This window comes from Sceloporus occidentalis, unplaced genomic scaffold (assembly GCF_023333645.1).
Source record: "Sceloporus occidentalis isolate IW3139 unplaced genomic scaffold, rSceOcc1.0.p SCAF_1, whole genome shotgun sequence".
Lineage (NCBI taxonomy): Eukaryota > Metazoa > Chordata > Lepidosauria > Squamata > Phrynosomatidae > Sceloporus > Sceloporus occidentalis.
In genome coordinates, this window is record NW_028316981.1 from 21446377 (window position 1) to 21460898 (window position 14522).

The 14522-nt window shown below is 43.3% G+C and overlaps 2 protein-coding genes across 4 annotated transcripts in view; one reads left to right on the plus strand and one right to left on the minus strand.

Moving 5' to 3' along the window:
* The window catches only part of GNL1 (G protein nucleolar 1), a 47244-nt gene extending 43886 nt beyond the window's left edge, over positions 1-3358 (minus strand). Inside the window, exon 1 of the mRNA XM_089515644.1 lies at positions 3141-3358. Coding sequence (XP_089371770.1) covers positions 3141-3216 — 76 coding nt within the window. The 5' untranslated portion in view covers positions 3217-3358. The remainder of the gene's footprint in view (positions 1-3140) is intronic.
* Positions 3359-4917: 1559 nt separating this feature from the next.
* ABCF1 (ATP binding cassette subfamily F member 1) overlaps positions 4918-14522 on the plus strand; it is a 43623-nt gene continuing 34018 nt past the window's right edge. The window contains exons 1-5 of one of the 3 annotated variants that reach the window (XM_089515686.1): positions 4918-5094; positions 9828-9874; positions 10823-10911; positions 11236-11369; positions 13476-13513. In XM_089515686.1, the coding sequence (XP_089371812.1) occupies positions 5004-5094; positions 9828-9874; positions 10823-10911; positions 11236-11369; positions 13476-13513 (399 nt within the window). In that variant the 5' untranslated portion in view covers positions 4918-5003. Of the gene's footprint in view, positions 5095-9827; positions 9875-10822; positions 10913-11235; positions 11370-13475; positions 13514-14522 lie in introns of all 3 variants that reach the window. The other 2 variants (XM_089515675.1, XM_089515665.1) reach the window with 2 other exon arrangements.

Sequence of the window (14522 nt, forward strand, 5' to 3'; positions counted from 1 at the left end):
TGCAATATTAAAACAGATAGTTATAAAAAGAATATAACATTTTAAAAAGATAAAACTATACACACACACACACACACACACACACAATGCCAGATTGCAATTCTCATCAGTCATATTCAGTGAGGGAAGAACTGAAGTGCAATCCAACAACATCTGGAGGCGTAGTGGCTTGAGTGCTGGACTATGACTCTGGAGAGCAGGGTTCAAATCCCCTCCTGGATATGGAAACCCACTGGGTGACCTTGAGCAAGTCATATTTGCTCAGCCTCAGAGAAGGGCAATAGCAAACCCCTTCTGAACAAACTCTGCCAAGAAAAAGACCCATGAAAGGATTGCCTTAAGGACCCCATAAGTCAGAAAAGGCTTGAAGGCATACAACAACAACAACTTCAACAAGACAAGTTGCCAGTCAGTCAGACTGATTGTCTTATTATGTTTTAAATGACTGCAAATTACATTTTTATTTCATCCCTCCTTCAAGGAACTCAAAATGATGACCTCTCTGCTTCTAAACACACACATATCTATTCTTACAGTAACTGTATGAATGAAGTCAGGCTGAGAGAAAGTGAAAGGCTTAAAGTTGTCCAGAGAGCTTATATGTCTGAGTGGGGATCCGAACACAACTCTTGAGCTCTTAGGGTACAACAGTCTAAACGTTCCACCCCAAAGATTCCCTCTTACCTAAGTTCCCCTTCTCTACGGCACCAGCATTATGCCTAATTATTTTCAAGTACGCCCCACTTAATAAATCCAGCCATAATTCTTAGTAAATATGAATTTGGCATGGCTCTTACGGGGAGAAACAAAATCCAGTATTAAAAACAGAGAAAGCAAATGATTACACAATTTCTTGTTTCTTTTTCCCCAAACAGTGGTAAGCATGGAAGAGCCATGTCAGAGATATTGGAGGAGAGGATATTCTATTAAAACAGGTGGGAGAAAAAGAGAGGGTGATATAACTGCACTGCAGATTTTTGCTGTACAGAGAAATCCAGCAGACATTTCAGTGCTTTGCAATGAGAGAATTATCCTTGTGTCTGTGTGGCAGAGAGAAGGACAGCCAGCAAAGTCATTATCCAAACATTTTAGGCCAGAGACCTTAGTTTTATTTTGATTAGGGCTAAACAAAAAGAATAGTACCATGGGGCTATTGTTGTTCTTGTTATGCTTTCAAGTCATTTTTGACTTATGGCCACCCTAAGGCAAAGCTATCATGGGGTTTTCTTGGCAGAATTTGTTCAGAGAAGGGTTGCCCTTGTCTTCCCCGGAGACTGAAAACAAGGGTTTACATGGCTGAGCCAGGATTTGAACTCTGCGCTCCAGAGTCTTAGTCCAATGGTCTGGCTCTCCAATAAGACACTTTCTCTAGTAAGTTGAAGGTGTACTTTCTCTCAGAATATGAGTAAATGCTAGGGACAAACTATTTCAGGAACCAGTTGGGAATGGGGTGTGTCTGTATGTGTGTGTGTAAAGGCAGGGGTGGGATCATTGTCACTTTGCACAAATAAATGTGCAAAACGATGAGAGCGTTGTCACTTTGCACAAATAACTGCGCAAAGGGGTCGGAGCATTGTCACTTTGCACAAATAATTGCACAAAGGGATGGGAGCATTGTCCCTTTGCACACATAATTGTGCAAAGGGATGGGAGCGTTCTTGCTTTGCACAAATAATTGCACAAAGGGATGGGAGTGTTGTCCCTTTGCACAAATAATTGTGCAAAGGGATGGGAACGTTGTTGCTTTGCACAACTAACTGCGCAAAGTGACAGGAGCGTTGTCACTTGGCACAATCTGCTTGTGCAACACCGCTTGTAAAAGTTGGGTCCCCTTTCCTAAGGAAACTGACTATTTAGATTTAGCTTTCCAAATGGTTTCAAGAAAGGGAGTGAGTAATTCCACATCCGCCTGACTCATGCCAACCCACCCACCCACTTTTTAAAATGGTTCTGGAAGAGGAAAAGCCATGCGTTTTCTAGATCTTTCAGGGAAGAATGACACTTTCTGCAGACTTCTTCTTTTTTTAATCTACCGGAGCCCATTTTGCTCAGTCCCAACGCAAGTTGTTTTGAGATGGAGGCAAGGAAGAAGTCACACGTCAGCCTGACTGTTTCAAGGAGGAGGGATGGCCTATAGCACCCATATCTGTAGGGGACGATCATGACTTCCAGATATTGACTTCCAGGCAAAAACGTTTTTATTCTAGCAAGTTTTTAATGCAACTGGCTTACAGTATGTACCATAAGCCACTTAAGGGGTGCTGGTTCAATGATAAGTGGTATGGAAATATACTTGCTATTGCTATTTAATGTACAGTACAGTCCTCTCAGGGAGGCTTTCATATGGGATGTGCGCTGTGTGCCTTCGAGTCGTTTCCGACTTATGGCAGCCCTAAGGTGACTCTATTGTAGGGTTTTCTTGACATGGTTTGTTTAGAGGGGGTCTACCATGGCCTTCCTTTGAGGCTGAGAGTGTGTGACTTGCCCAAGGTCACCCAGTGGGTTTCCATGTCCGAGCAAGATTCGAACCCGGCTCTCCAGAGTCCTAGTCCAATGCTCATATATAGGGTTGCCATAACTGTCCACTAAAATGGCAACCCTATTCATATACCACTATGCCACTCTGCCTGTCATTATTATTAAGCTTTATTATATAAATTTATATAATGTTATATATATATATATATATATATATAAAAATTTGTGTTTATCTTTTTTTAACAAAAACCCAACTCCTGCATGTTTTATGTTATTCTATACTGTTGTTTTTTTTTTAATTGAAGCAAATATATTTCCATTTGTCTTTTTAAAACATTTAAAATGGGTTTATTTGTGAGCCGCCTTGGGTCCCTTTCTGGCACAGAAATGAAATTATAATAATTATAATAATATGAAATTAAGTTAAATTATTATTATTATTATTTTATTAATTAAATTATTATTATGAATTGAAATGTATGTTGCACTGATAAAGGAGGAGCCCTCAGCCTCTCCATCCCTCAGTCCCTGAGGCTCCAGATGTTGCAACGGTCAACCCGCTCCCCCGCCCCCCCCCCGCAGAGCAACGGTCACTTTTCCAGATGTTCCACGGCGAGGGGCGTGGCCCGCAGTCTCCCCTTGGCCCCGCCCCTCCTCCTCACCCTGCCGCTTGCGCTCGCGCTTGTCCTGCAGCTGCTTCTTCTTCTGCTTGGCGCTGAACGGCCTCTTGCGGGGCATGTCCTATCCCGGCTGCCGTCCCTTCGCCTCCTTCCAACAGCGCCGACTCTCTCTCTAGACTCAACACCGGAGGGGAGGCGGGGCCAAAAAGGGAAAATACATACTCCTCGGCGGGGAGAGGAGGGACCAATCGGCGGAAAGGGGCGGGGCGCCTGGAACTAAAGAATGAGCCTCCGTGACGTCACGACAGCGAGGGAAAGTTGAAGAAGAGGGGTGGTCGGGAAGAACCATTCGGGTCCGAGGAAAAGGGGGTGGAGAGAAGAGCGTAGAACGCTCAAGGGGAGGAATAGCGATAGACTCCTCTAGGTTTCACTACGCATGCGCTGTATGCATTTTGGATTCTGGGATTTGTAGTTGTCCAAGCTATTTCGCCTTCCCTGGGTCAGAGAGCTCTGGTGCCTCGCAGAACTTCAAATCCCAGGATTCCATAGGATGGAGCCATGGCAGTTAAAGTGGTCTCAAACTGGATTATTTCTTCAGTGTGTTCTTTGGACCACAGCTGTGTTAAGTCGAAGGCTTTAATGGCTGGCATCCATCATTTTTGTGGGTTTTTCGGGCTATGTGGCCATGTTCTAGAAGAGTTTCTTCCTGACGTTTCACCAGCATCTGTGGCTGACTGAAGATGCCATCCAGAGATGCTGGTGAAACGTCAGGAAGAAACTCTTCTAGAACATGGCCACACAGCCCGAAAAACCCACAAAAAACTACAGCTGTGTTAGTCTGGAATATCAGTATCTACTTTGGAGCACCTTTGAGACTAAGGTCCAAAACACATGGCAGAAATAATCCAGTTTGAGGCTGCTTGAACTGCCCTGGTTCAGTGCTAGGGAATCCTGGGAATTTTAGTATATTGTGGCACCAGAGCTCTGTCTCTGACAGAGAAGAATGAATGTCTCAGAAAACTACAGCTCCCAGCGTTCCCTGGCAGTGAGCCAGGGCAGTTAAAGCAGTCTCAAAGTGGATTATTTCTGCAGTGGGTGTGGTCCTAACTGAGGGAAGGAAGTAGTGCCTTCCCTAGACTTGGCTGCATCTGCACTGCAGAATTAACGGAGTCTGACGCTGCTTCAACTGCCATGGCTCCATCCTATGGAATCCTGGGATTTGTAGTTTTCTCCCTGACAGAGAAGGATAAATATCCCACAGAACTACAAATCCCAGGATTCCATAGAATGGAGCTATGGCAGTTGAAGCAGCGTCAAACTGGACTATTGCTGCAGTCTGGATGCAACCCAAGCCTAGGAATGCTTATGCTACAACTTCCTTTTCTCAATTAGTCTCAAAGATGCTATAAGATCCTTTTGCGCATAGACCTAACAACCAAGACGTCCTCCCCTCTCCCATATTCCGAGCCCCCACGCACTGCGCCAGCCTCTCCCCCTCTGTCAATCAGTCTGTTGACGTCATCGCGCCTCCGCTTCCCCAAGCTTTAGGCTTCCAGGTAATTGTGGACTTCAACTCCCAGAAGCCCTAGCCACGAGCGCCAATGTCCAGGAATCCTGGGAACTGGAGTCCAAAAAAGACCTGGAGGCTCAATGTTTGGGAGTCACTAGCATAAATAAACTAAAGTGAGGTGTCTCGTCGTCTCTATGGTTTTCACTTTCTATGCCCTTTTGGAGGGCCTTAACCTCTATGGTTGTTGGCGGAAAAAGCATCCTCCGGAAGCAGCTGCCTAGAGCAGCCGTGGCCTTGGCGTCCTTTCCCGCGCAGGCGCAGTAGGGCCGAGCTCTGCACGTGAGGAGCCGGGCTTCCGCGAAGTGGGGGGCGGCCGACTGACCTACCGCGCAGCCATGCCCAAAGCGGGGAAGCAGCCCAAGGCCCAGGAGGAGTGGATCGGGGACGACGACGAGCGGAAGGACGCGCCCGTGCAGGGGGCCGGAGGTGGGCAGGGAGCCGGGGAGGGAGCCGGCGTGGCGCAGTGGTTTGGGCGTTGGGCTGTGACCCTGGAGGCCCGGGTTCGAGTCCCTGCTCGGGCACAAAAAGTAGTGTTCACCATGAGGTTCCATTGAATTAAGTCCCCCACTGGAGTGGCACTATGACTTCCCTTGATCTGGACACTGTGCGTCTACTGAGGATAAGATCGCATTGGCCTTGTCAGCTGCCGCATCACACTGTCGAGTAGTAGTTTGGCTGTTTGGACTCTGAAGCGCCTGCGCAGCCATGATGGGAGCCTTAGGCCAGTCACACTCTCTCAGCCTCTCAACAAGTCTTGACAAGAGAACCCCATGGCAGGAAGGCCTTGAAGGCACAGGGCAACAAAAAGGTTTCCTCAGATGGTTGTTACAGGGCCTGCGAAGGGAACGTATGAGAAAGACTGAGCAGCTCATCAGCTAAAAGAGGGAAAGACCGCTTTCGTGGGGGTTTGGGATGAGGCTGCAGGGAGGCTAAGAAAGCCGGTTAGTTGGGGCTGGGAAGAGAGACCTGGAGCCTTAGTCACAGGTGAAATGGGAGGCTTCCTAATTAAGCAGAGAGACTGAAGCTGATCCACATGGTTCTAGGGTTGACACCCATAGCCTTCCCGGCTGGAGGCTCTGCACATGACGGGCTGCAATCCAGACGACGCCCGACATCAACATACACTTGACTTCCGCGTTTGCAGCTTTGACTTCTGCGGATTTGATTATTTGTGGGTTTGACTGTAATGCGTTTTCTCTAGGACACTCTCCAGCACAACTTTGCTGCATGTTGGCCATAGAGTTGCTCCGGAGGACCTACAGTCAACACCTGCCAAAAGTTGACTACAGAATCACATGACCTGGTTTGACCCCACTTTAATTGACATGCTCTGGAATTCTGGGAACTGTCGTTTATTGTGGCAAACAATAAGGGCTGCAGTCCAGCACTCTCAAACCTCATATGTCACAAAAAAGAAATGTAGTTTAAAAATTACATTGTCCAAAAGCCTTGACAGTTAAAGTGGCGTCAAACCGGATTATTTCCACAGTGCGGATGCAGGCTTAGTGAGTCGCTATGAGAGGTTAAAAAGTGATGGTCTCCAGTGAGCTTCTGGGAGCTGACATGTTAATTACCCACAAAGCTCTAGAGCAGTGGTTCACAAACCTTTGTCCTCCAGATGGCTTGGACTTCAGATCCCAGCATTCCTGACTGTTGGCCAAGCAGGCTGGGGCTTCTGGGAGCTGAAGTCCAAAACACCTGGAGGTCCAAAGTTTGGGAATCATTGCTCTAAAGTGATGAAATGGGGAAGCACAGATTCTGCATCCTTTGGTGTGGAGCCACTCACGGTAGTAATGCTACTACTGCCCAGCAAATCTACCAACAGCATCTTATGTGGGTACTTATTGGGTGCTTTGCAAAAAGCCTCCTCCAACCTAGAGCCAGCCCCAGTCTAGATAATATATTTGAACCCCAGTCTCCAGAGTTGTAGTCCAACACATTCAAACCTCTACACCACATATGTCACAAAAGACAAATGCAATTAAAAATGAACATTGTTCAAAAGTTAAAATATTATTAAACTATCAATCAAATTGAAAACAGTAAAAATAGATCATTAAAAAGAAGAACCAGACATAGAAACAATGCAGCATAAGGAAGGCCCTTTCCCCAAGCGATTAGCTCTCAAAGGCCTGCCGGAATAAAAAGGTCTTCACCTGTCTACAGAAGGATAGCCAGCTGGGCACCAGTCTAACCTTTCTGGGATGAGAGCTCCAGAGCCTGAGAGCAGCCACCAAGAAGGCCCTATCATATATTCCCACCAGATAGAATCATAAAAGTTGGAAGACACCCAAAGAGCCATCCAGTCCAAACCCATTCTGCCGTGCAGGAAATCTCAATCAAAGCATCCCTGACAGATGGCCATCCAGCCTCTGTTTGAAGACCTCCAAATAAGGAGACTCCACTACACTCTGAGGGAGTTTGTTCCACTGTCGAACAGCCCTTACTGTCAGGAAACTCTTCCTAATGTTGAGGTGGACTCTCTTTTCCTGTAGCTTGCATCCATTGTTCTGGGTCCTGTTCTCTGGAGCAGCAGAAAACAAGCTTGCTGTATCCTCAATATGACATCCCTTCAAATACTTAAGCAGGGCTATCATATCACCTCTTAACCTTCTCTTCTCCAGGCTAAACATCCCCAGCTCCTTAAGTCGTTCCTCATAGGACATGGTTTCCAGACCTTTTACCATTTTGATCACCCTCCTTTGGACATGCTCCAGTTTCTACACATCCTTCTTGAATTGTGGTGCCCAGAACTGGACACAAAATTCCAGGTGGGGCCTGACCAAAGCAGAATAGAGTGGCACTATTACTTCCCTTGATCTAGACACTATACTTATATTGATCAGCCTAAAATTACATTGGCCTTTTTAATTGTCGCATCACACTGTTGACTCATGTTCCTGTAGGGGTGGTGGGCCAGAGAGAAGGTCCTCCCCAGAAGAACTCAAGACATGGACAGGCCCACATAGAGAAATGCAATCAGATAACCTGGACCCAACATGGATAGGGCTTTACTAGTCACAAACATTTTAAATTGTATCTGAAAACAAACCAGCAGTCCTTGGAGGTGTTGTCACTGTGCGCCTTCAAATCATTTCCGACTTATGGTGACTCTATCATGAGGTTTTCTTGGCAAGATTTTTTCAGAGGAGGTTTCCCATTGCCTTCAGCAGAGGCTGAGAGTGTGCGGCCTGGCCAAGGTCACCCAGTGGATTTTATGGCTAAGGTGAGAATCGAACCCTGGCCTCCAGAGTCATAGTCCAATGCTCAAACCACTGTGTCACGCTGGTTCTCCTTGTAGCCATCCCCAGTGAACTGGTAAATCTCTTTCCCTCTCCCAAAGGACACTGCTATGTCTGAAACTCCTTACTTGCCATATTTACAAACTGAATGCATCAGCAACTTCTGATAGTCCTAACAAATAAGCTCTTGAAAGTTACCAAGTCTATGCACGTGTTATGAATAGCTAAAATTAATGCATATGTGTCCTGAAAGGAAAATAAAAACACCATTTTCTCCCAGTTTTGGAAAATACAGTGGTCCCTTGGTATCCGCTGTAGTTTGGTTCCAGGATCCCCTATGGACACCAAAATCCATGGATGCTCAAGTCCTGCTATACAGAATGGTGTAGTAAAATGGATGTCTCTTGTATAAAATGGCAAAATCAAGGTTTGGTTTTTGGAATGAGTGTTGTTTGGAATATTTTCAGGCCATTGATGGTGGAATCCGTGGATGCAAAATCCATGGATACAGAAGGCCAACTGTGTGTCATCATCTGGTCTCTTACTTGACCATTTTAAGTGAATTTCTTACAGCCTGGTCTCATAAATGGGTCTGTAGTCAAATAAAATTTAATCATGTATTTATTTTGTTTAGATCTCTAACCAGCCCTGCTACTTCATGTTTAGGAGCTGATTGTTTAAAAATAATGTTAATGGACATCTTACCCTCCCAAGAATACTATGGCATGAGTTAGGATGTGAGTGAGATTTGAGAGCACAGGTAAATCAGGCCTAGAGTTGTCCAGTCAGCATAATTTGCAAATGTAGGTATGGACTTGGGCTTTCCTAGTCTTAGTCTGACAATTATATCACACTGGCTTTACTTTTAAGACTGTGGTATAGACTGGACTTTCAGGAATCCTTTGAGCCATGGGTACAAAATATACTGGCTTTGCATTTTTCAGTGTGCTTTATGGTTTTATTTTTAGTGATTATGGGGATACTACAAGTTGAATAATGCAATAAAAAGATAGGTAACAATAATATGGAACGTATTTCCTTTGAGTGTTAAGACGGCCCTCTTTTCCCACCCCCCTTTTTTGTGAACAAACAGAGAGAGCCAAATCACACTACAGAAATAATTCTTGGGAACTGTACTTTGTGTTGCCACAAGAGATCTCTAATAGAGCAAGCTAAATGTCTCACAGAACTACAGTTCCCAGGATTCCCTAGCATTGAGCTAAAACGATGTCAGTTAAAGCGATGTCAAACTGGATTATTTCTGCAGTGTGTTTTGCCCCTGATTTAAGGCATACCTATTCCATAGCTGGATACTCAACTGGAATTGTTCAGTGAATTGACAGTGTTCATTCTTCTTTTTATGGTTTTGTGTTTCTGGACAGTGTTTTAATTTCATTAATTGCATTTGTATAGTATTTTTATTTTTCACCCCATTATAAACAAACATTAAATAATAAATTCTTTTGCTGTGATACATTTAGTGTGCCTTTCCATAAAACATTCCAAGTGCCTATTTTGACGTACTTATAATATTTTGTATATTTTATTGTAACCTCATTTATCCTCATCCAGGGAGTTCAGGATAATGCACTTAGTTCTCTTCTCCTCTTCATTTTTATCCTGCCAACAACCTTATAAGGTGGGCTACATCAAGAGATAGGGACTGATCCAAGGTCACTTAGTAGAGCTGAATAAAGTCCATGGTTGACTGGTGTCTTGAACCCAGGGCTTTGCAGCCTGGTCCAGGTTTTCAGTAATAGTTTCACACTGTTATTAAGTACATATGAGGTAGGTTGTGCTTTTGGGTTTGTGCTGCCAAGAATTAGTGTGTTTTTCATGGGATTAACTCAATATTAATGGCCTTCTGGGTTGTGTTTGGGAAGGCAAAAAATCTCATATAGCTTTTTTCTTTTTCAGATAAAGTGGTTAAGAAGGGGAAGAAAGATAAAAAGACCAAAAAGTCGGTAAGGTTCAATCTTGTGCTTTTTCATGCATTTATTACACCTCTTAGGGCCGTGAGTGACATGGGTTTTAGGAAAATGGAGGCTGTCTTTAATTCTAGCTATTCATTATCATGAGAACATTGCTGTTTTGCAGTGTTCTCGTGGCAATGAATAGCGGTGCTTCAGTCTCCCCTCTTTCTTCCCCCAGCATTTGGAAATTGGGGGAACTGTATCACGTTTATGGTTAACTACATTTATAGCACTTTTCCAGAGCCCCATAATGTTTTGCTTTCCTTCTTTGAGGGTGATTTGGAGAACAGAGGGGCAAACCTTTGTGTTAAAATGTGTCCCATCCAGATGTACAGTTCACACTGTACTCTTTATCTGTGGTTCTGAAAAAAACATGTTAATAAAGTTATCTGGAAGCCATTTTTTTTAATTTGTGGGCTTCATGTCTACCTTCACGTGTCCTGCCCTCCTTTCTATGAAAGTCAGGAAAGTCTGTCTCCTTCATCCACCATCTTGAGGGAGAGAGAGGCAGGCTAGCTCCAAGAAGCCAAGTCCTCCCTGCAGTCCATCTCCCTTGGTCCAGGCCTCGGAGGTAGAGAAGAACTGCTGTACCTCATCCCCTTCCCCGCCACCACTCCATTCTCCTTTTGTGTCGTGTCTTTTTAGATTGTAAGCCTGAGGGCAGGGAACCGTCTAATTAAAAAATGTACAGCGCTGTGTAAATGTACAGCGCTTTCTAAATAAACATTAAGATGATGATGATGATGATGATGAGGAGGAGGAGGAGTTCTGAAGTTCCTGAGATTAAATTCTGGTTGCTGCATTTCTACCAGAAAGAGAAGAGGACTGGGAAAAGAGTTGAAGCTAAGTCTTTGCAGTTGTAGTAGTAGTTCTAGACAACCTTTACTGCTTCTCTGTCACTTTTCCGCTATGACCGCAAACGTCCTCTTGTCTCCCAAGTTCTTTGAGGAGTTGGCTGTGGAGGAGAAGCACACCAGTGAAGAGCAGGCAGCCGAGAAAGAAAAGGAGCAGCAGCAGCAACAACAACAGGTGAGTAATTTCAGAATTGTTAGTATCTATGAAGTAACGTGGACCTTTTCACCAGAGAGCATTCTGATTGACCACGTTGGCTCTGATCTGAGTGTCATGGCTCTGTTTTGCTGAGGTAGGGCTCTTTTGCGACTTAGAAGAGACAGGAGTTGGAAATGTAACTTGAAAAGCCTTCTTTAATCTTATATTATTGTGTACATTGCTTTAAATTGTGTTCTTTCATTATATTCCACATGAGATCTTTGGATAGAGGGTGGAATATAAATATTTTCATCCATTCATTCATTCTCTGACATCCCTCTTTCCTTCACCCTTGCTGAACTACAGCAGCAAAAGAAGAGACGGGATAAAAAAAAAGACCGGAAGAAAAAAGATGTGGAAGAAGATGAAGAAGAGAATCAGTTGATCGAGAGGCTGAAGAAGCTGTCAGCCCCAGCCAGTGATGAAGATGATGAAGGTTGGAGACTGGGATTTGAAGGTTCCATGTGCAAGGGGGAACAATATCTTTTCCTTTTCTATTTTGTTTCTTCAGCCTTTCTAATCCCCAATTTCTTTAGAGCTGGGGAAGGAATCCCATGACCCACAGGCCACATGTGACCCCCTAGGCTGTTTTCGCCACCCATTTCAGGGCAAAAATTGGGAGGAGGATTTGACTTTCCTCCAAGACAAGATATGAATCATCCCGTACCTTGTTTCAACCACCCTCCTCTATTTTTCATCCACTAGAAATGAAAAGTTTGTGACCAGTTCTTTCAGACCTGCTGTTGTATCCCATGCAGATTTTTTTTTGTCTAGGACAAGATGTTGTTTTTGTCTTTGGACAAGATTCCTATCTTGTGGGAATGCCATGTCAAGTGATACCTCCTCCATCCTTAGAAGCCATATATTACTGGACATTTGGGAGCAAACAGTACATAGCTACTTACTGCACTGTGTCCTGGTGACAAGCTTTCCTTAGTGTCTGGTTTAATATAGCATTCCTTAACCTCTTCTGTGAAGAAACCAGAGATTCCATAGGTGCATTTTCTGTGTCATTATAGACATTGATGACTAGCAAGTGCGTCCCCAAATTTTGCCCCATTCCTCAGCTCACAAAAAACTCTTGCAGGATGAAGAATAGATTTATGCGAGCATTTTGTGCTTCAGAGTAGGACCACAGAGTTCTAGGTAGTGTTTCTTAAGTTACCTGATGTGGGAAACCAGCAAACATTTTTCTCCATGTTGCCAGGGACTGGCACAATATTTGTGTCTATTGGCTACAATTATTTCTGTCTTGAAAGCTCTACAGCAACCAGCAGCAGATGGCTCAAGTCTAACACTGGTCCATTGACTGCCACTTTGAGTAGCCATAGTTTAGGGAGCATGTGTTTCCACATAAATCCTCCTCACCCATTCCATCCCTGAGCATTTGGGTACTTCTTAGATGTTTATATTCAATGCAAAGGCTTCAAAAGACTCTAAGGTTATATTTGTCTGAATGCATTTACATATCTCTGTCTAGACCTTCCCACTGAATGTAAGAAATCTGAAGAGCTGTGAAGTATGCAGAGCATTGAAGCAGAATTGGGGAGGGGATTAAAAAACAAAACAACCCAAACACCAGAAGTTTTGGCTTAAACTGTCTTTTTTGCCTTAATGTGTAGGCTACACCAATATAGGACTAAATTGGAAAATTAAATTGCAGAATGCAGTTCAGATGTTATGGCCTCTAGCTTAAATAATAATTGTTCTTTAAAAAGTGCACTTGTAAAGCTAGTTGTTCTGGTTGAGCTTATATTAATTAAAGGATTTGCTTCTGAATGGCATTTTTTGCACAATAAAATAAGTGATGAAAAAGAAGCAGCTGACACTGGATACTGGGCTAACAATGAACAACTGCCAATAAACTGTTAAACTTAAAATGTTTAAATTCAAATCGTCATTGTTATTCCAGGAAGCAGGTTGAAAAATAATAATAATTGTCAATGGTTTTTTTAAAAATGAGTTTTAAAAAACAGGTAGGCTTTTTGTTTTGTTTTAAGTCATTTGGCTTAAACTCCTTTTGGCTGGCTTAAACTAGTCAACCTTGCATTGAAGATCATGACTGCATGCTTGTTGTTGATTGGTTATAATCATAACCCAGTTTTTCAAGGAGCTTAAAAATGATCCCCTCCTTATTTTTATCCTCTCAACAACCCTGCAAGAGTTAAAAGAATGTGAGGGGGGGTGTAGTCCAAGATCACCCAGTGAGTTTCAAGCTAAGCCCAAATCTTACTTCAGCACTGTAATTCAGGAGTGGGAACCATGTGTTTTTTTCAGATGTTGTTGGACCACGACTTCCAATGTTCTTCACCATTGGCTATGCTGCCAAGGCCTCCTGGGAGTCCAACAACATCTGGGCAGCCTTATGATTCCCACCCCTGCATGATGTAACCATGTTGGCTGACAGTTACCATACTTTAGCCCAGTATGTGTGCAGATGAATCTATTAAGAGGGCTATGTCTTTTTTTCACGTGTAAGCTTTCATTTTAACCTGTATCACTCCTAGCATGGCTAGTCTTGACTTCTTTCTTTCCCTTGCAGTGCCTGCCCCTGTTAGCAAAGCAGGCAAGAAAAAGAAGGTGAGTTCCTGGCTGTTTTTAATTTTTGTTTGTTGAGAGAGTGTGGGCAAAAAGGGCACTTCTCACAGAAGGAAGGAGAACATGAAGTGAACCAGACCCCATAGATGTTAAATATCTCAGCCAATCTCACCTTCGTGTAGTTTTGGAAAATGTAGCCACTGCAATCCAGATGACTGCTATTGGTCTGGTTGGTCAGAGTGATTCTGAGAGCCACTTCCTGTCTGGAATTCATTGGGCCCTTCCTTGCTTTTCTGTTTCAAATACTATAAACTCTAAAATACTTTGGCTCTTGCTCCTACTCTGTTCGGTTTTATTTTTTTTCACAATATATTCAACAGCTGTGTTTAGATCATGATTAAGTCTTTTGAAATAATATCACATTCAGTACAGTAGCACTACAATAGATTAGCTCTATAAATGTATCAAATCACAAAAATCACTGTGGTATCAGTCGCATCACTGATAGTAAAATAACTGGTATTTCATTATGTTTCAAGATAGTCAAGCAAAATAATTCAAATATTATTTATAGTACTGTACTTCTGTTAAGTAAAAAATATTGTACAGCATCTTGTACTCAAAAAAGATCACAGAGCTCAATAAATTATCTATCGCTCTGATAGCCTTTAGGGCTGAAGGGCAGGGTATAAATTCCATAAAATAAATAATAATAAAATATCCCTGGCTCCACCATTGCACCATCTTGGGTTCTAGTTCTGTGCACTTTGATTTCCTGGTCAAAAAATAAATAAATAAGCATTGAAAATTGAACTTATTTATGAGTTTATTGGAATTCTACAGTTAAGCTGTAGTTCTTTATCTTCCCTCCTCTCCATTTACTAGGCAGCTCTAAGAGAAACTACGTTTGGTTTCTTGACATATTTGACAGTATATTAAACAGTATGTGAAAGGACTGTGAGGAACCTGCTTTTATTTCATTAAATAAAATGCACACTCAGATCATCTGGGCAGCAATTGTTAAGAGCTCCAGAGGTCAGACTAGTTTCTA